Raw genomic sequence first — 22,465 nt, forward strand, 5'->3', positions numbered from 1 at the left:
GCAGATCACCTGAGGTCGGGAGTTCCAGACCAGCCTGAACAATGTGGTGAAACCCCATCTCTACTAAAAATACAAAAATTAGCCAGGCATGGTGGTACGTGCCTGTAATCCTAGCTACTCAAGAGGCTGCGGTGGGAGAATCACTTGAACCTGGGAGGCAGAGGTTGCAGTGAGCCAAGATTGTGCCACTGTACTCCAGCCTGGGCAACAGAGTCTCAAAAAAAAAAACAATAATAACAATAATAATCAAAAATAATAATAATAAAATAACTAAAGGGCCAAGTGTGATAGCTGATGCCTCTAATCCCGGCATTTTGGGAGACTGAGACGGGTGGATTGCTTGAGCCCATGAGTTTGAGACCAACCTGGGCAACATGGGGAAACCCCGTCTTTACAAAAAAATACAAAGATGAGCTGGGTGTGGTGGCACACACCTATAGTCCCAGCTACTCTAGAAGCTGAGGTAGGAGGATTCCGCTTGAGCCTGGGAGGCGGAGGTTGCAGTGAGCTGAGATTGCACTGTTACAGCCTGGGCGACAGAGCAAGACCCCATCTCAAAAAAAACCAAAAAGCAACCCAAACAACTTTAAATTAGAGATAGTGTCTCACAATATTGGCCAGGCTAGTCTGGAACTCCTGGTTTCAAGCATTCCTCTTGCCTCAGCCTCTTGAAGTGTTGGGATAACAGGCGTGAGCCACTACACCTGGCCTGAAAACTTTCTGTAGCATTGGTAAAATTACACAGATTTCTATATTACAGAAGGTGGTTTTATTTGTTTATTTTTTGAGATAGGGTCTCACTCTATTGCCCAGGCTGGGGTGCAGTGGCTCAGTCATAGCTTACTACAGCTTTGACCTCCTGGGCTCAAGTGATCCTCCTGCCTCGGCCTCCCAAAGTGCTGGGATTACAGGGGTGAGTCACTGTGCCTGGCCAGAATGTGTTTTTAGAATTCTGTTTGTTACATAAGTAGGCTGTAAAAGTAGCATATTTTCAGGGAAGCATCTAGAAAGGAAGCCATTGGCACTGTTCATATTCAGTGAAGTGTAAAACTTAAATTCTCGGCTGGGCATGGTGGCTCATGCCTGTAATCCCAGCACTTTGGGAGACCGAGGTGGGCAGATCACAAGGTCAGGAGTTTGAGACCAGTCTGGCCTACATGGTGAAACCCCGTCTCTACTAAAAAATACAAAACATTAGCTGGGTGTGGTGGTGTGCACCTGTAATCCTAGCTACTCGGGAGGCTGAGGCAGGATAATTGCTTGAACCCAGGAGGCAGAGGTTGTAGTGAGCCAAGATCGCACCATTGCACTCTAGCCTGGGTGACAGAGCAAGACTCCCGTCTTGAGAAAAAAACAAAAAAACTTAAAACTCATATTGCAAGTGGGAATGAAAACTATTGAATACCCTCTGGGAAGGCAATTTGGCAGTATCTATCAGAATTATAATAACTGTATCTATGACCTAGTATTTCCATGTCTAGAAATTTATCCTGCAGGTAGACTTGCACATGTATGAAATGACTGACATGTGTATTATGTATTGCAGCAAAAGATTGGAAATAATATAGATGTCCAATGATAGGGGGCTGATTTAAGTATAATACAGTTGCATATACCATGTTGCATATACATGCATCAATACACAGTTCCATATACTAAGCATGTTAAAACAGTATAAGGAAGTTCTGTGTACCAATAGGAAAAGATCTCCAAGATACACATTGTTCTACACATTGGTTCACCTAACAATGTATTGTTTGCGGCTATCCTTTTTTTTTTTTTTCTGAGACGGAGTCTCACTCTGTTGCCCAGGCTGGAGTGCAGTGGCACGATCTTGACTCACTGCAAGCTGCACTTCCTGGGTTCACGCCATTCTCCTGCCTCAGCCTCCTCAGCAGTTGGGACCACAGGCGCCCGCCACCACGCCCAGCTAATTTTTTTTTTTTTCTATTTTTAGTAGAGGCGGGGTTTCACTGTGTTAGCCAGGATGGTCTCGATCTCCTGACCTCGTGATCTGCCCGCCTCGGCCTCCCAAAGTGCTGGGATTACAGGTATGAACCATGCGCCCAGCCGATAGATTCTTTATTTTAAAGTTTACTACAAAACTACATTAATCAAGACACTGTGGTACTTGCATAAGAATAGACATATAGATAAATAAAATAGAATTAAGAGTCCAGAAATAAACCCTTACATCTGTCATCAGTTGATTTTCACCAAGACAATTCAATGGGGAAAATGATGTTTTCAACAAATGTTGCTAGGACAACTGGATATCCACATGTAAAATTATGAAGTCGATTCCCTGCATCATACTATATATAAAAATTATATATGGGTCATGTTAAAATGGATCATATTCCTAAATGTAAGAGCTAAAACTATACAATCTTAGAAGAGAATATAGATGTAAATCTTCATGTCTTCAGATTAGACAATGATTTCCCAGATATGACACCAAAAGCACAGCAACACAAGTGGGGGGAAGATAAACTGGATATCATCTACTTTTTTTGCACTTCATTTTTCTTTGTCTTTTTTTTTGTTTGTTTTTGAGATGGAGTCTCGCTCTGTTGCCTAGGCTGGAGTACAGTGGCACAATCCCAGCTTACTGCAACCTCTACCTCTCAGGTTTAAGCGATTCGCCTGCCTCAGCTGCCTGAGTAGCTGGGACTACACACGTACGCCACCACGCCTGGCTAACTTTTTTGTATTTTTAGTAGAGACGGGGTTTCACCATGTTGGACAGGCTGGTCTTGAACTCCTGACCTCAGGTGATCTGCCCGCCTCGGCCTCCTGAAGTGCTGGGATTACAGGTATGAGCCACCGCGCCCAGCCTGCACTTCATTTTTCTATCAGGAAAGTTAAGACAGCTCACAGAATGGGAGAAAGTTTTTGCAAATAATATATCGTGTAACGGACTTGTATCTACAATGTATAAAGAAATATCACTCAACAAAAAGACAATTAAATAATCGACAAGAGATCTGTACAGACATTGTTTCCAAAGAAGATTTACAAATGGCCAAAAACCTATGAAAAGGTGTTCAACATCAGCCATCTAGGAAATGCACACAAATCCTTAACCAAATATTGGCAATCAGAATTCAGCAATATATGAACATTATATACCATGAGCAAAAGAGATCTGTTTCAGGGATGCAGGCTGATTCAGTATTTGAGAATCATTAGGCCAGGCATGGTGGCTCACGCTCGTAATCCCAACACTTTGGGAGGCTGAGGCGGGCAGATCACCAGAGGTTGGGAGTTTGAGACCAGCCTGATCAACATGGAGAAACCATGTGTCTACTAAAAATACAAAATTAGCTGGGCGTGGTGGCACATGCCTACAATCCCAGCTACTAGGGAGGCTGAGGCAGGAGAATCACCTGAACCCAGGAAGTGGAGGTTGCAGTGAGTGGAGATCATGCCATTGTACTCCAGCCTGGGCAACAAGAGCAAACCTCTGTCTCAAAAAAAAAAAAAAAAAAAATTATTGCTGGGTGCAGTGGCTAGCGCCTGTAATCCCAGCACTTTGGGAGGCTGAGGCAGGTGGATCACCTGAGGTCAGGAGTTCAAGACCAGCTTGACCAACATGGAGAAACCATGTCTCTACTAAAAATACAAAATTAGCAGAGCACAGTGGCGCTTGCCTGTAATCCCAGCTACTTGGGAGGCTGAGGCAAGAGAATCGCTTTAACCTGGGAGGCGGAGGTTGCAGTGAGCCGAGATCGTGCCATTGCACTCCAGCCTGGGCAACAAGAGCGAAACTCTGCCTCAAAAAAAAAAAAAAAAAAAAAGTTAAATTTAATCCACTATGTTAACAGGCTAAATAAGAAAAATTCTTGATCATAGCATTTCATGCAGACAAAGCATTTGACAAAATTCATCATGATAAAAATAGAGAAAAATAGACAACTTCCTCAACTTGTTAAAGAGCATCCACAAAAATCTACAGCTGATCTATGTGTTGGTGAAAACTGAATGGTTTGCCCCTAAGTTTGGGAATAAGACAAAAAAGTCCACTCTTAGCACTCTTTTTAACAATGTACCTGAAGTTTTAGCTACCAGAAAAAATTTGGCATGCAGATCAGAAAGGAAGAAACAAAATTGTCCCAATTGCATATGACATCATTGTGTACATAAAAAATTCCAAGAAGGTAACTCACACCTGTAATCCCAGCACTTTGGGAGGCCAAGGTGGGAGGATCACTTGAGTCCCGGATGTCGAAGTCACAGTGAGTCTTGAAAGCACCACTATACTCCAGTCTGGGTGGTGACAGAGCAAGACTCTATCTCATTAAAAAAAGAAAAAATCAAAGAATCTACAAAACGACCTCATACTACAAAATACTGCTTCAACCTATAAAAAGAGCTAATGAGTGAGTTCAGCAAAGTTTCAAGGTACAAGATAAACATACAAAAATAATGGTTTTTCTGTATACTAGCAATGAACACATGGACACATACATTAAAAATAACTGCTCAAAAGAAAACAATAGATGTAAATCTAATAAAACTAGTTAGGCTGGGTATGTTAAAAAGCACATAGTGCTGATGAAATAAATCACAGAAGATCAAAATAAATAAATTGGAAGACTCAACATAATAAATATATTTATTCACCCTAATTAAATATATACTTTTAACCCCATTCCTATCAAAATTCCAGCAAGATGTTTGTAGATATAGACAGGATTATTCTGCAAGTTAAATGGTTGGGCCAGGTGTAGTGGCTCACGCCTGTAATCCCAGCACTTTGGGAGGCTGAGGCAGGCAGATCGCTTGAGGCCAGCCTGGCCAACTTGTCTCTACTGAAAATGCAAAAATACGAAAATACTGAAAACACAAAAATTAGCCAGGCGTGGTGGCAGGCACCTGTAATCCTGGCTACTCAGGAGGTCGAGGCATAAGAATCACTTGAACTCAGGAGGCAGAGGTTGCAATGAGCTGAAATCGTGCCACTGCACTCCAGCCTGGGTGACTCTGTCTCAAAAAAATAAATAAATAAAAAAAAATAAAAAATTTAAGTGGGAAGATAAAGAAACTAGAATAGCAAAAACAATTTTGAGAGAGAATAGGCCAGGTGTGGTGGCTTATGCCTGTAATTCCAACACTTTGGAACACCTGGAGATGGCACTGCACTCCAGCCTGGGCAACATACTGAGACCCCATCTCTACAAAAATAAAAATTAGCCGGGTATGGTGGCACGCACTTGTGGTCCCAGTTACTGCAGAGGCTGAGGCAGGAGGATCGTTTGAGCCCAGGAGGTTGAGGCTGTAGCTATGATCACACCACTGTACTCGGTACAGGGCAAGACGCTGTCTCTTAAAAACAAAAAAGTAATAAAGTGGGAGGATTCTACCTGATTTCAAGACTTACTACATTGATACACTTATCAGGACTCCGTGGTGTTGGGAGAAGGACATAGATCGATGAAACTAAATAGAGATCCTAGAAATAGATCCACATAAATATGCCCAACTGGGCCAGGGGCAGTGGCTCACACCTGTAATCCCAGCACTTGGGAGGCCAAGGTGGGTAGATCACTTGAGTCCAGGATTTCAAGACCAGCCTGGGCAACACGGCAAAACCCCATCTCTGCTAAAAATATGAAAGTTAGCTGGGTGTGGTGGTGGGCGCCTGTAATCTGAGCTGCTCAGGAGGCTGAACCAGGAGAATTGCTTGAACCTGGGAGGCAGAGGTTGCCATGAGCCGCGATTGCACTACTGCACTTCAGTCTGGGTGACAGAGCGAGACCGTCTCAAAAAAAAAAAAAAAAAAAAAAAAAAAAAACCATATATATACACACACACACACACACACACACACACACACACACACACACACACACATATATATATAATAGCTGGGTGGAGTGGCATGGGCCTGTAGTCCCAGCTACCAGGGAGGCTAAGGTAGGAAGACTGCTTGAGCCCAAGATCATGCCATTGCCACCACACCTGGCCACAAAACACCTATTAAGAGGAAAAAAGACAAAGGCCAGTGTGGTGGCTCATGCCATTGCACTCCAGCTGGGGTGACAGAGCGAGACTCCATCTCATGCCTCCCAAAGCCACTGGGTATAGCGGCACATGCCTGTAATCCCAGCTACTCAGGAGGCTGAGGAAGGAGAATCATTTGAACCCAGGAGGCAGAGGTTGCAGTGAGTAGAGATTGTGCCACTGTACTCCAGCCTGGGCAACAAGAATGAAACTCCATCTCAAAAATAAAAAAATAAAAACAAAAAAAGAGGAAAAAAGACAACCTACAGCCTGTGAGAAAATATTTGCAAGGCCCAGCGTGGTGACTCACCCCCGTAATCCCGTTACTTTGGGAGGCCAGGGCGGGTGGATCATCTGAGCCCAGGAATTTGAGACCAGCCTGGGCAACATGGTGAAACCTTATCTTTACAAAAAATACAAAAATTAACTGGGTGTGATGGCACATGCCTTTAGTACCAGCTACTCGGTGGGGTGGGAGGGGGTTGAGGTGGGAGGGTTGCTTGAACCTTGGAGGTGGAGGCTGCAGTGAATGTGATTGCACCACTGCACTCCAACCTGGATGACAGAGTGAGACCCTGTCTCAGAAAAAAAAAAGAAAAAAAGAAAGAAAGATTTGCAAATGACACATCCAACAAAATACTAATATTTCAAATATATAAAGAACTCTCAAAACTCAAGGGTAAAAAAAGAAAATCCAATTAGAATGTGGGCAAAAGACATGAAGAAGGATTTCACTGAAGCAGATATATAGATGGCAAATCACATGAAAAGGTATTCAATGTCATTGGCCATTAGGGAAATACAAATCAAAACTACAATGAGATATCACTACACACCTATCAAATGGCTAAAATAAATATAGTGACAACACAAATGATGGTGAAGATACAGAGAAACTGGATCAGTTACACACTGCTGGTGGGAACATGAAATGAAATAGTCATTCTGAATACCAGTTTGGCAGTTTTTAGATATACTAAACACTCAAATACCATACAACCCAGCTATTGCACTCCTGGGCACTTATCCCAGCAAAATGAAAAACTTATGCTCACACAAACACCTGTACACAAATATTTATAGCAAGCTTATTTATAATAATAAAAAACTGGAGACAGCTCAGATGTCCTTCAGCAGGTGAATGGTTAAACAAACTGTGGTATATCTATATCATGGAATACTACTCATAAGTAAAAAGGAACAAACTATTCATAGACATAACTACCTGGATGAATCTCCAGAGAATTATGCTGATGGAAAAAGTACCCTCAGGCCGGGCACATGGTGGCTCACACCTGTAATCTCAGCTCTTTGGGAGGCTGAAGTGGGAGGACTGCTTGAGCCCAGGAGTTCAATGCCAGCCTGGGAAATATAGCAAGATCCTGTCTCTGCCAAAAATAAAACAATTAGCCAGGCATGGTGGCATGTGCCTGTAGTCCCAACCACTCAGGAGGCAGAGGTGGAGGATCCCTTGAGGCCAGTAGTTGGAGGCTACAGTGAGCTATGATTGCACCACTGCACTCCAGCCCAGGCAACAACAGAACGAGACCCCATCTCTAAAAATAATAATAAAAATTAAAAATAAATAATAAGAAAAAGTACAATCCCCAAAGATTACATATTGTATGGTTCCATTTATATAACATTCTCAAAATTACAAAATTATAGAAATGGAGAATACATTGGTGGTTGCTGGGGTTAAGGAAGTGATGAGTACTGGAGGAAGACTGGGGTGATTATAAAAGGGCAACAGTGGCTGGGCGCGGTGGCTCATGCCTGTAATCCCAGCACTTTGTGAGGCTGAGGCAGGCAGATCACCTGAGGTCAGGAGTTTGAGACCAGCTTGGCCAACATTGTGAAACCCCCCTCTCTACTAAAATAGAAAAATTAGCCCGGCGTGGTGGCATGCGCCTGTAATCCCAGCTACTCTGGAGGCTAAGGCAGGAGAATTGCTTGAACTTGGGAGGCAGAGGTTGCAGTGAGCTGAGTTCACGCCATTGCACTCCAGCCTGGGCGACAGAGCAAGACTCCAGCTATTAAAAAAAAAAAAAGGGCAACAGTGACAGACATGTTCTGTATATTATCTATTGATGTCAATATCTTGGTTGTGATGCTGCAATATAGTTTTGCCAGATGTTATTGGGGAGAACTAGGTAAAGGATACAAGGACTTACTTGTATTATTTCTCTGTTTTTTTTTTTTTTTTTTTTTTTTGAGATAGAGTCCTTGCTCTGTTACCCAGTTAGGGGCATGATCACTCACTGCAGCCTTCGCCTCCCGGGTTCAAACAATTCTCCTGCCTCAGCCTCCCGAGCAGCTGGGATTACAGGCACCCGCCAACATGCCCAGCTTGTGTTTGTATTTTTAGTAGACATGGGAGTTCACCATGTTGGCCAGGCTGGTCTCGAACTCCTGACCTCAAGTGATCCCCCCGTCTTGGCCCCCCAAAGTGCTGGAATTACAGGCATGAGCCACTGCGCCCGGCCTATTTGTATTATGTCTTACAACTGAATGTTAATCTATAATCATCTCAATATAAAATGTTTAATTCGAAAAAAATGTATGGATTGGCTTCAGATTCCTTTTGTCTTTATATGTCTCAGATTCTTAGAATTGCAAGGCAGGATAAACACATTAATACTGTCGGTGAGAATATCAACTCTCCTATTTCCTGGTCCCTAAAGAGGCCATATTTTTGTAGAGCACGAATTTTTGCATTCAACAAAAATAACTCATTCACCAGTCGTGATGACGCATTCAGTGAGGACGCTGAGTCTCTGAGCACGCGGTAGGTTTTGCCTTACATAGCTGATTCAGATGTCTAATCTTCTTTGCTGGGGTGCTCCAGCAAAGGAAGCCTGAAATGCAAAAATTGCTGTGAGGCCCCTGTGGCTGAGGACCGAATTGGGAAAAAGTAATAATGGCCGATAACATTGGCAAGAAACCTCCTCTTCTATAGGCCCTATTGGTCCCTGTTATATATTCTGGTGAGAGGTGGGCAGAGGGACAATTAATGATATTCAATCCTACTGGAGGGGAGTGAGTAGTAAAGCACCCAGACCGAAGATGATTTGCTTCCCTTTTATAGAGTATTTTGGGGACTTCTGGGGAAAATTGAACTTACTATGACTAAGGGATAGGCATAGGAATGCATGGTCTGTTATTTTTGAGACAGTCTCGCTCAGTCCACCAGGCTGGAGTGCAGTGGGGTGATTTCAGCTCACTGCAACCTCTGCCTCCCAGGCTCAAGGGATCCTCCCATCTCAGCCTCCCGAGTAGCTGGGATTACAGGCGCGTGCCACCACGCCCGGCTAATTTCTGTATTTTTTGTAGAGATGAGATTTCGTCATGTTACCCAGACTGGTCTCGAACTCCTGGGCTCAAGCGATCCGTCTGTCTCGGCCTCTCAAAGTGCTGGGATTACAGGGGAGAGCCACCGCGGCTGGCCTGATTATTTATTTTTAAAATTTAACATTTGTATGGTTTACCGTGCTTAGACTATCTCTGGAATTAGGGAGTTATTGTTTTGAGGGAAACAATTGTTTTGGGAGACAGAGAGACATGGTTCAATGTCCTTGGTTTTATATTAAAGAATGAATGACTACATTTAAAATACAATATTAGCTGGTGGCCAGACCAGCTAATATTATAGGAATAAGACTGTCTCAAGAGGTTTTTGTCTTTCTTTTTTTTCCCCAAGTTTTTGCTTGAAGGCTTAAGTCCAGAGAACTGTCATCTTTCCATCTTTGCCATTGGGTCTACGGGTGTCGCCGGCATGTGGGTTACACTTTTTTTTTTTTTCTTTGAGACGGAGTCTCGCTCTGTCGCCCAGGCTGGAGTGCAGTGGCACCATCTCGGCTCACTGCAAGCTCCGCCTCCCGGGTTCACGCCATTCTCCTGCCTCAGCCTCCCGAGTAGCTGGGACTACAGGCGCCCGCCACCACGCCCGGCTAATTTTTTTGTATTTTTAGTAGAGACGGGGTTTCACCGTGTTAGCCAGGATGGTCTCCATCTCCTGACCTCGTGATCCGCCCGCCTCGGCCTCCAAAAGTGCTGGGATTACAGGCGTGAGCCACGGCGCCCGGCCATGGGTTACACTTTTAAGCGTATGGATGAAATAGAGTGGACGTAACACTTGACTGGGAGTCAGAATACTTGGGTTCTAGTCCCGGGTGGCCCTAAGTAGGTGACCTTGGGAAAGCTCTTATTTCCCAGGGCTTCCGTTTCCGTTATTTGTACAGTGAAGATGCTCATCTCTAAAGTCCTAGGTCATTTTAACAACTGACTGTCTCATTTTCTTCTGACCCCATATTTGGGAGGGAGTGCTTCCGCAGTGCGCCGCTCAGGTCTTGAGTGAATATATTTTGCCCATCGGTTCAGGAGCCGAGGCTAAGGGAGGCACCAAGAGGGTGACGGGGCCCCCTTCCCAGCTCTGCAGCACAAAGCCCTCCGCGGCTGACCGCAGCGGTTGGTTCGCGTCTCCCATCTACGGGTCTGTGAGGTCCTTCATACTACTTTTTAGTCCCCAGCCTGATTCCTGGAGTACAGCTGGTGCTCAACAAATACTCAGTGAATGTGTGAGGGAAATAAAGGAGAGGCGGACGCTGGCATCCGGGAGCTGCGCAATGACCTAACGAATTTCTGCAAAAATTACAACTACCCCGCCTTTCTCCTAGGCTTCAAGGCGACTGCCGGGTGCGAAAGGAACCGCACACCCCTCAGAGGAGAAAGAAGCTTTTCAGACCGGAGAGGCAGATGGGAGCGCGGAGGGAGGAGGCTCCAGCCAGCCCGCCCCCGCGCTGCGCGCGCCACCGCCCCTCACCGCGAGCGCCTCTGGCCGCCGCAAGCAAGGCCGGCGGGTGGCGCGCGATCTTCGCGTCGTTCTGGGCCGGCGGCCGCGGCGCCGCGCAGGTGGGTGGGATCGTGGCGGAGCGCCAGGCGCCCAAACAGGGGCGAGAAAGCGCCATGGCGTCTGCGGCGGCTGTGTCCGGTGCTCACGCCGCTGCGAGGTGAGGGGGCCGCCTCTTCTCCACTACTGAGGAGGCCACAGCTGCCCGCCCACCCGCCTTCCACGCGGGCCGCGGCTCCGGCATGGCCGGGATCATTAAGAAGCAGATCCTGAAACACCTGTCCCGGTGAGAGCGCCAGCGTCGGTCCCCGGCGGTCTCGGGCCCTTCCTAACCCTCTCGGACCTCCTCCCTGACGCCGCGCTCCGGGCCCAGTCTCCCTCTCTCCAGCCCGGAGCCGGGACTCCGTGGCAGCCCTGCCTAACTCGAGCCCGGACAGCTTGCACCCCGCGCCCGCCGGCACCCACCGTTGTCGCCGCTCTGTGTTTCCCCTGCGCTGGGCCCTCCTGCCCTGGCGCGGGTGCAGCTAGTCTCTTCCCACCCTAACAGCCCCCTGGACTTTTTCTCTCACCTCAAGGGCTTTCCTGGCCTGCTGTCCCCACCTCCCACACCTCCGAGCAGGTCATCCTGTGTTCCCCTGACCGTCTTTCCGAGGCCCCCACGAAGCCCACACTTACCTGCCCGAACCAGCTGTCTTCTCTCTGCTTCCTCCTGCCTTTGGGCCGGTGCCCCTTCCTCCAGGCCTCTGACCGCCCTCCTCTCCCAGATCCTGTGCCCCTGCCCGTTCTAAATAACGCTGCCACCAGTCCTGCTAAGCCGTTTCCCCTTAGATTTCCAACACCAAGACTGGTTTTTTCTTTCCCAGGAGCTCCCACCACCTCCTCCTCTTCTGTCTGACCCTGTTGCATCACCTTTGGAAAAGCCCAGCACCCAGGGCCGTTCCTCTGGACTTCTTTCTCCCTCTTTTGCTTTTCTTTTCATTACACAGCCTAATTGGAGAAAGGTCATGAGAGTTGGGGATAAAGTTTCCGCAACCTTCCCTTTAAGATGTGGAGGTTTTTTGACAGCCTGTGAAAAGAACCAACAACGTCCGCTTCAGCTTTGCAGCCTTTTATTAAGCAATGTTATGTCTCTGAGTAATTTGGCATGAGGAGGCTGGCCGGCAAAACAGTTTTCAGATGTAGCCGAGTGACTGCTGAACCCCGTGTTCCGGTGGCAGGTTGTCAGAACCAGTGGCCACAAAAACTGGAAGCTAGGTTTCACTTAGTTTTCACTCCTTATTCCGTGCTGGAGTTGATGATGGTTAATACCTTAATCAGCCTTTGTATCTCAAGTGGAGAGTGATCCAGGGCTTGGAGGCACAGTGGTCAGTGGTTTTCAGAAGGTAGGGGTGAGGGGAGATGTCGGTCAACATGGGACACCCAGGCTTGCACTGATGTTTCTTTCTGGGTCTTCTCATTGCTTTGGTAAGCGGTATGTGAGATGCTATTCCTGCCACTGCATCCCCTTTTCCTGGCTGACACTCTAGCTTATTTACTGTTACTTTGATCTGAGACTTTAATTAGTAATTAGACCCAGATCCATCTTTTGGTTAATCACAACGTAGTAAAAGAAAAATTGCACATTGGAAGCTGGTGCTGGAAAGTGCCTTTGGACCTTTTACTCAGATTAACGTAATATATTCTTTTTCAGGTAATAGTAATCTAGATGTTCCATGAGTCTGGTTGTTTTGTGTAAAGATATAGTAGCATTTGGGGCATGACCAAAGATCGCAGAATGGAATAGAGAATTGTATAATTTGAAAGGACACAGAATTTTAGGGCTTAGAGATGATCTCACTTATCATAGCATTGTTGTTTAAGAGCCTGGGTTCTTTCTGATTTACTTTCTCTAAAACGGGAATAAGAACAGTATCTACTTCAAGGGTACAAAAAAAAAAAAAAAAAAAAAAAAAGAAAGAATGAATAAGACCTACTATTTGTCCAGCCCAGCCAACATGGTGAAACCCTGGCTCCACTAAAATACAAAAATTAGTCTGTCATGGTGGTGCACGTCTGTAATCCCAGCTACTTGGGAGGCTGAGGCAGGAGGATCGCTTGAGCCCAGGAGGTGGAGGTTGCAGTGAGCCTTGTGCCACAGCACTCTAGCCTAGGTGACAGAGCAAGACTCTGTCTCAAAAAAAAAAAAATTAGTATGTTTTAAGATAAAGTGTGTAATTAGATTGTTTGTAACTCAAAGGGTAAATGCTTGAGAGGATGGATACCTCGTTCTCCATGATGTGATTATTTCACATCGCATGCCTGCATCAAAACATCTCCTGTACCCCGTAAATATATACACTACTGTGTACCCACAAAATTAAAAATTAAAATAGGTTATTGTAGTACGTGAATGAATATATGTAAGGCCTTAACCCAGTGCCTAACATACAGTATGTGCTCAATAAAACAGGTATGGTTATTTTTTGGATCACAATTTGTGTGACAATTTGATATAAGCTATAGATCTTGTCTCTGGAAAAATTCATATATGCAAACAGGTGATTTTTATATAAGTTTCAGAGGAAGGAGCAGTTATAAACTTCTGAAGCACATGCCTGAATCCCTCAAGGCATCCTGGAACTAGGTGAATAATCCCTGATCTAGTTCCATACTTCATTTTATGGCTGAGGAAACCAAAGCCTAGAGAAGTTAAGTGACTTGCCCAAGTTGCATAGGAAGGTAAGGTAATGGAACAGAACCTAATTCTGGTATACTTTTCTCTGTAGTGCACAGATATTCTGTGCACTCCTATGAACATAGAGTTTTGTTTTGTTTTGTTTTGTTTTGTTTGAGATGTAGTCTCACTCTGTCGCCAGGCTGGAGTGCAGTGGTGCGAATTCAGCTCACTGCAACCTCCACCTACCGGGTTCAAGCGATTCCCCTGCCTCAGCCTCCTGAGTAGCTGGGACTACAGGCGTGTGCCATGATGCCCAGCTAATTTTTTTTTTTTTTGTATTTTAGTAGAGATGGAGTTTTACCATGTTGGCCAGAATGGTCTCCATCTCCTGACCTTGTGATCTGCCTGCCTCTGCCTCCCAAAGTGCTGGGATTACAGGCGTGACGTGAGCCACCGCGCTCAGCCTTGTTTTTATTTTTTAGAGACGGAATCTTGCTTTGTGCCTAGGCTGGAGTGCAGTGACACGATCATGGCTCACTGAAGCCTTGACCTCCCAGGCTCAAATGATCCTCCTGCCTCAGCCTCCTGAGTAGCTGAGACCATGCACCACCATGCCCCTGGCTAATTTTTAAAATTTTCTGTAGAGACCAAGTTGCTATGTTGCCCACATTGGTCTTGAACTCCTGGCCTCAAGAGGTCCTGCCTCAGCCTCCCAAAGTGCTGGGATTACAAGGGTGAGCCACTGTGCCCAGCCTGAACATACAGTTTGTAAAGAAAAATTTTAGCAGTATATTCTTACACATTCCTTGGTGAACACAGTGCCTTTTTAAAATAATAGATGAAGTAGGAATAAGTATCACAGACATTGGGGAAAATTTCTGATTTTCTTAGCATTGGGCAGGGGACTGAGGAAGAGGTCACGTTACAGTTGCAATTTCAGGGCTGCAGGAAGAGGTGGTAAGTTATGAGTTTTGTTGGGGGAAAGACCAAACTCTTGGGGCTTTTGTGTTTGTTTAGCTTGGAAAAGCTGCCTAATCACATGTGACATTTGTGTCTCTGTGTAGTCTTTACCACATACAGGCTGGCCTGCCTGGGGAGGAACTATGACTCTGTGGCTTCCCAAGCGTGATGGGGAAAGAGAGAGAAGGGAAGGCATACCAAGTTAAATAAACATATACTGTATTAAATAAATACTGTAGGTGTTTGGTAGTTACTTGTTGATGGTGATGACAGTGCCATTTGACTTAGAGGAGAATGGCCCACAGCAGAGAGGATATACCAGTTAGTCATATTATGCTGATTTGGGGCATGAAGTTTTTCAGATGATAAAGTATCTTGTTGGAATGCACCTTCCTTAGTAGTAGAGTATTTTGGTAAACAACATTTGAAGAGAATGGTATTCAATATGTTTTTCTTAAATGCCTACCCTAGGCCAGGCACTAATCTGGGCACTGGGGATGCAGCAGGGAAGAAATATAAATGTCTTTTAAAGGCTTTAACTCATGGTTTGCATGACTGCTGCTCAATGCAAATAGCTTGAATGCCCAGCATTCATTTAAATAGACCTTAGAAGAAACCTTTTCTTAGAAACACAAAGTAATCATTTAAAAAATATTCAAAATTGATTTTTCACTAAATTAGGTTTTTCTTGTTTTAGATTACCTAAGCTAATGATCTTTCATTATACAAGTAAGAAGAAATATGATAGATTGTAAAGAAAGGCAAGCGTCTATCGTTAATGGAAGGAGCATGGACTCTGAAGCCAAACATGCCAGATTCACCTTCCAGTCCTGCCACTAATCAGCAGGGCAGCCTTTTGCAGTGGTGTAGTCTCGGCTCATTGCAACCTCTGCCCCCCGAGTTCAAGTGGTTTTCCTGCCTCAGCCTCCCGAGTAGCTGGGACTACAGGTGCATACCACCATGCCCAGCTAATTTTTGTATTTTTAGTAGAGACGCGGTTTCTTTCTTTTTTTTTTTTTTAATAGTTTAATGTATTTTAATAGCAAACTTATGGGAACAGCACAGAAGACAGACAACATTAAAAGCATGTACTTGCATGTAGGACAACTCAGAAAAGTATAGTGAATGGATGGAATCTGCTGTATGATAAAAATGCTACAAACACCATTTAGTTGCCATCAATAAGAAATTTACTTGTTTTAAAAAAATCCAAATGCTGGCATTGTCCAGAAAAATTTAACAGGTTTATTTTTAATTATTATAAAGTTGAACCGCTGAAACTTGTTCACTGAAACATTTAACTTGCATTAATGCTTTACGCCTCTACATTTATATTAAAAATTCACACACAAATGAAAATGGAAAACCTGCCAATACCTGATTTCTGTCCCCTATTTTTCCACTCGCAATCATATACTTAGGTACCATTTGACCCCATGGAAAAAAAAAAAATCTAACGTTCAGAACTACCAATAACAGGAAGAACAGAATTTTTTTTTTTTTTGAGAATGAAATGTTTCCCATCATAGTGGATTCTTAAACACGTTCTCCATGTATGCGGCGTGCTAGCTGGATGTCTTTTGGCATAATTGTTACACGTTTGGCATGGATAGCACACAGGTTGGTGTCTTCAAAAAGGCCAACCAGATAGGCCTCACTTGCCTCCTGCAAAGCACCGATAGCTGTGCTCTGGAAGCGCAGATCTGTTTTAAAGTCCTGAACAATTTCTCGCACCAGACGCTGGAAGGGAAGTTTGCGAATCAGAAGTTCAGTGGACTTCTGATAACGTCTAATTTCACGGAGCCCCACAGTACCAGGCCTGTAACGATGAGGTTTCTTCACCCCTCCAGTAGAGGGCGCACTCTTGCGAGTGGCTTTTGTAGCCGGTTGCTTCCTGGGTGCTTTACCACGGGTCGATTTGCGGGCAGTCTGCTTTGTAGGAGCCATGGTGCAGAGACCTCCTTACTTACCCCCTCTTCTCCTTCGGCTGGAGCTCCGCAAGGAGAGGCGGCGCTGGCGTTGGAGAGCGATGGCGGCGCGGCGGTGGCTGCCAACACCAAGGGGGGGTTTCATCATGTTGGCTGGGATGGCCTTGATCTCTTGACCTTGTGATCCGCCTGCCTTGGCCTCCCAAAGTGCTGGGATTACAGGCGTGAGACACGGCGCCCGGCCCTGAGCCTTAGTTTTCTTATCTGTAAAATATAAGAAGGAGGAAGAATAATACATATCCGATTTTTTTTGGCACATTTGGGATAAAGTTTTTATTATAGTGCCTGACATATAAATAGATGTTTAATAAAGAGTCGTTATATAACGAAGCCAAAGAAGTTCGGGCCACTGTGATGGCATGGATGACAGAAACCCAGCCGGCTCTTTTAAAAAACCCATCAGGAGCCTTAATTATTTATTTAAATGACGGCAGGAAATGTGAACCTCAGTGATAGAGACACGGCTGATAGACATGATAGATATTTTAAAAACATGTTAGACGAAATTCAGAGGCATAGAAGATTTCAGCATTTCTTTTGGAGAATAAGAGAGCCTGACTGCAAATTTAGCCCTCTTAGTTCATGATGACTGCCTCCATTCATCACCTTGATGAGCACTGAGGAGCCGCAAAGATCTTAGAGATCATCAGGGCCAGGCTCCAGTTGACAGTGAGGAATTCCAGGCTCAGAGAGGCTGTTACTTTTCCAAGGTCCACTTAGGTGGAAACTTGTCGGACTAGTCACAGCTTCCAGGTCATGTTCTTTTTACATTAGACTGTAGTTATTATCACGTTCTTTTCCAAAATAATTATTTCATGCATTTTCTAGTAATAGTTAAATCCTGTGTTTCTGTTTCCCTTTCTCATTTTCTTGTGTTGCTTCAGAATAAAGCACTTTTATTTACTTAGCAAGTATTTAATAATAACCCACTGGGCTAATAAGCACTTTACAAATCTTAAGACAATTTAGTCCTCATAATAGCCTGTGAGGTACATATTAGGCATATTTTATAGATGAAGAAAGGAAGCACAGAAAAGTTAAATAACCTACCCAAAATTGTAACTAGTAAGTGATAGAGAGATTCAAATGCAGGCATTCCAATTCCAGAGCTGTGCTCTTCAACCACTCTGCTGCCATAATGCCTCTCATGTATTGATTGTTTCAAACTGACCATGCTCATGTCACTAGCAGCCACCTGAAGAAACAATACTACCAGCATCTGAGAAGCCTCCCACCCTGCCCTGTGTCTCCTTCCAGTCATTACCTCCACCGAAGGGTAACCAGTGTCCAGGTTTCTAACAGCATAGATTAGTTTTGTCAATTTTGTATTTTATGTAAATGGAATTATATTTATACTTTTATGTCTGACTTTTTTAGTGCAACATTTGTGAGATTAATCCATATTTTGCATCAAGTTGTAGACTCTATTTTTCATTGCTGTGTAGCATTTCATTGTGTGGTAATACCTCAGTTTACTTGTACATTTTACTGTTGATGGAATTCTGGATAGTTTACCAGTTTAGTGCTGTTATGAACAGTGCTGCTAGAAACATTCTAGTACATGTCCTTTAAACAAATATACACATTTCTGTTGGAAATACATGTAGGGTAGAATTTTTAGGTTGTAGAATATGTATATGTTCAGCTTTAATGAATACACTAAACCATTTTCGAAAGTGGCTATACCAATTTACATTTCCACCAGAAGTGTGTGAGGGATCTGATTATTTTATATCCTTCCCAGTGCTTTGCATTTTTCATTGTAGCCATTCTGGTGAATGTATTTTTAATTTTCTTTCTTTCTTTTTTTTTTTCACTTTGTCTGTGGTAAACCAGGTAGGTATTTTATTTTTGCTGTCAGTTCAGTTTTTAGATTCTGAGGTATTTAAAATTTTAGTCACAAGCAGATGTCAGAACCTTGAAAACGTAAGATCTTTTTTGGAGTAATGTTCATATTACAAAGGTATAATGAAAATAATTAGGGTTATTTCTGACCATTAACTATAACATTTCTTACTTGGATTGGATGTAATGCTCAGCCCTCTGTCAAAATGACAATCACGTAGATTAAGAGAAAGGAGGGCCTGTTCTCCAGGCATTTGGGTTTTTGTTAAATATTTGATATTTAGGCTACCCTGGATTTTGTTTATTTGTTTTTTTGGAGACAGGGTCTCGCTCTGTTGCCCAGGTTGGAGTGCAGTGCTATGATCTTGCCTCACAGCAACCCCCACCTCCTGGGCTCCTGTGATCCTCCTGCCTCAGCCTCCTGAGTAGCTGAGACTATAGGTGCCCACCACCAGGCCTGGCTAATTTTTGTATTTTTAGTAGAGACAGGGTTTCACCATGTTGGCCAGGCTGGTCTCGAACTCCTGACCTCAAGTGATCCGCCCACCTCAGCCTCCCAAAGTGCTGGAATTACAGGCATGAGCCACCATGCCGGGCCTAGGCTACCCTAGATATTAATGAAATAGTTTCATACTTGCTTTGTAATCTTGCCCCATTAGCATAGCATTTTATCTTTATTAAAGAAATGGTAATTTAAATAGCCAGGCCTGGTGGTTTGCACCTGTAGTCCCAGCTACTTGGGAGGCTGAGGCAGGAGGATCAGATCACTTGAGCCTGGGAGGCTGAGGCTGCAGTATGCTAAGATCATGCCACTGCACTCCAGCCTGGGTGACAGAGTGAGACCCTGTCTGGGAAAAAAAAAAGTATTTAAAAGCAATAAAATTTTCAAAGCAGTACTGTAGTATGTATTTGACATACAACAGCATAATATATGGTTTACAGTAATGAAAATTACCTGCTTTGAAAAATTGAGAAGCATGTCAATATAGCAGAAAGAACCAGGCTTTGGATTCCAAAAGGTGGCTGTGAATTTTGATTCTGCTACTTCTAAGCTAGACATTCAGCAAGTTTTTTTAGCTTCTCCAAGTTTCAGTTTCTTCATCTGTAAAATGGGCATAATAATGCATAATGTTTTGGGAATTAGAAATGTATAAATCTCCTTGGTCCCGGAAAAGTATTCCATAAACAATAACCATTACTATTTATCTTATTAGAGTAGCTTAAGGGAGATAACTGTTACTTTTTGGAGATAATGCTTTTGTTTTTTTTCATCATCTTCAAGGTTATGCCAGACTTTTCCAGATGTCTAATTCTTTAGACATTTAAATATTTGGAAATTACATTTCTTAGTCTTTCAGTACAGAGAGGTTGAGATTAATGCTTTTGCACTGATGCTTGTGCAGAGAAGGAACCAAAGTTGTTCCTATTTATCTTTTTTTTTTTTTTTTTCCCATGGCAAGGCATACCTCAAGGAGGAAACTTTGACCTCAGCGTAGCTGAAATAGCTGAAATACATATACTGGGTTGGTCCTTTAGAGGATTTACTTATACAAAGTCTAAGAAGATAACATACTTTATTAGGGTGAAAAAATATTAGAGGTTATTTAGGTACCCTTACCTAATGCAGAACCTGGTTGAATAATCTGAGTATGGCATTGATTACTGAAAAGAAAGCTGAGTTCTCTATACCCACTGTAGTGTGTCCTCTAAAATAGCAGGGATTGTGTGTCTTGGCTGCTTTGAAATGGGAGAGTTTGAGGATGCGTTGAGTGGGTGAAGTGGGAGAAGATATATGTAGTGAGAATGCATGGTTGAAATTCAGAACTCGGAGAACCTTAGACTTGGGGAGTAATGGTGGTTGTAGGGAGGGGAGGACAAGGAAATCCAGTTCATCCCATATCTTTAAGGGACCTTTTAACTCTGTGTGGTGAGGGCAAGTATTTGCTACTGGTTGTGAACACACATTAAAGTACTGGTGCTGAATACAGATAAATACTGGAAAAGAACATTTCCCAGTATCTATAAGCAGTAGAATCAATCAGTATCTACAGTAAAGCAGAAAACTAAAGTGTAAAATAATAATACATCTTAGTAATTTAGGTAAAGGGTATGTAGTTAGTATCTATTTGTCACAAAAATAAGGCATATATATATATGCGATCTCGGCTCACTGCCACCTCTGCCTCCTAGGTTCAAGCAATTTTCATGCCTCAGCCTTCTAAGTACCTGGGATTACAGGCACATGCCACCGTGCCCAGCTAATTTTTTGTATTTTTAGTAGAGATGGGGTTTCACCATATTGGCCAGGCTGGTCTCAAACTCCTGGCCTCAAGTAATCCACCTACCTGAGCCTCCCAAAGTGTTGGGATTACAGGCGTGAGATTACAGCCACCACACCTGGCTAGGCCTAGATATCTTATAAAATATTTGTTGAATTGACTGTTGTTTCATTTGCCTACACAGCAGTCTTTTTACATGTATGCTTGGTCTTTAGAGTACATTGGTTATATGTAGCTTGGATTCCAGCCTATTGTTTTAAAAAATTGTGGAGGCATTGATGGCAATCAATGTATTTAAGTCAGACTTGACAGAAGTACTGTGTTACTGTGTTCCCAACAGTTATTTCTAAGTTTGAAATTTGGAGTGTGTAGTCCAGTAGAAATAGTGACGTAATGTTGAATAGTTCCCTACATTAGCCTGCAAAAGCCACATAAACTTACTGTATGAAGTTCTGGGTCTTGGTTGTTAGGGAACTGTATTTGAAGGAGCTGGGGAGAGGGGGAAAAAATACTTTTTTTCCCCCATTCCTTGGAGTAAGGTCCTTTAGATCATCGTATCTCATCAAGGACTGTTTTTGGTTGTCACAGTGATTGAGGGTTGTGGCTAGCATTTGGTGAGTAGAGGGCCATGTCCTGCAGTATATGGAATAATCTCACATAAAGAAGGATTGTCCCTTGTCTTTTTTGACTTTTGAATGTCATTAGATGTTTATGTAGCTGAATCAACTGTATAGATTAAATGAACTTAGAATCTAACTCTATTTTACATAAAAGCACAAAGTATTGCACAGCTTTAAACCATAGTGAATATTTTAGGAAACTACCATGAGGGAAGATTGTTTTGAACTTTACCAAGAGTTTGTCACCATTTTGGAAAATGCTGTTACTCTTGGTATTGGAATCACCAATATGATAAAGTTATGTATGCCTGCATTTTTATTTATTTATTTATTTATTTATTTTTGAGATAGAGTTTTGCTCTTGTTGCATAGGCTGGAATGCAATGGTGCGATCTCACCTCACTGCAACCTCTGCCTCCTGGGGTTCAAGCAATTCTTCTGCCTCAGCCTCCTGAGTAGCTGGGATTACAGGTGCCCACCACCAAGTCCAGCTAATTTTTTTTTTTTTGAAACAGAGTCCCTGTCACCCAGGCTGGAGTGCAATGGTGCAATCTCGGCTCACTGCAACCTCCACCTCCGGGGTTCAAACAATTCTCCCGCCTGAGCCTCCCGAGTAGCTGGGATTGCAGGTACCCACCACCACACCCAGCTTATTTTTGTAGAGACTGGGTTTCACCACGTTGGCCAGGCTGGTCTTGAACTCCTGACCTCGGGTGATCTTCTCTTCTCAGCCTCCCAAAGTACTGGGATTACAGGTGCGAGCCACCGTGCCCGGCCTGACTGCATTTTTAGTAGTTCAAATCCTGGTGATACCACATTTGCATGCAAACATCTGACAACTCTGTCTTCTGGTACAGTGGTGTTGGAGCACATACATGTTGAAATACAAATGATTTTATTGTAAATTATTTTCCTTTTATACTATACTTTGGACATTGCATTTTACTTTTTTTTGAAATTATGTAAGTAAGTAGGTTATATTATATGTAAAAAAATCACTGAGAGACTGGGCACAGTGGCTTACACCTGTAATCCTAGCACTTTGGGAGGCTGAGGTGGACGGATTGCTTGAGCTCAGGAGTTCCAGACCACCCTGGGCAACATGGTGAAACCCGTCTCTACAAAAAATACAAAAATTAGCTGGGTGTGGGGCATGGTGGCATGTGTTTGTAGTCCAAGCTACTTGCGGGGCTGACATGGGAGGATTGCTTGAGCTGGGAGGTCAAGGTTGCAGTGAGCTGTGATCGCGCCACTGCACTCCA

General features: G+C 43.7%; 3 protein-coding genes across 3 annotated transcripts in view; 1 reads left to right on the top strand and 2 right to left on the bottom strand.

The window, feature by feature from the left end:
* The window catches only part of RPS10 (ribosomal protein S10), a 624,010-nt gene that overhangs the window by 365,680 nt on the left and 235,865 nt on the right, over window positions 1-22,465 (bottom strand). The window lies entirely within an intron of this gene.
* Window positions 10,864-22,465, top strand: part of BLTP3A (bridge-like lipid transfer protein family member 3A) — an 81,719-nt gene continuing 70,117 nt past the window's right edge. The window contains exon 1 of the mRNA XM_050787543.1: window positions 10,864-11,141. Coding sequence (XP_050643500.1) covers window positions 11,098-11,141 — 44 coding nt within the window. The 5' untranslated portion in view covers window positions 10,864-11,097. The remainder of the gene's footprint in view (window positions 11,142-22,465) is intronic.
* Window positions 15,783-16,501, bottom strand: LOC126952817 (histone H3.3C-like). Its single transcript, XM_050787872.1, has one exon. It carries the CDS (start codon window positions 16,416-16,418, stop codon window positions 16,008-16,010), a length of 411 nt encoding a protein of 136 aa, XP_050643829.1. The 5' UTR covers window positions 16,419-16,501; the 3' UTR covers window positions 15,783-16,007.

Source organism: Macaca thibetana, chromosome 4 (genome assembly GCF_024542745.1).
Source record: "Macaca thibetana thibetana isolate TM-01 chromosome 4, ASM2454274v1, whole genome shotgun sequence".
Taxonomy (NCBI): Eukaryota; Metazoa; Chordata; class Mammalia; order Primates; family Cercopithecidae; genus Macaca; species Macaca thibetana.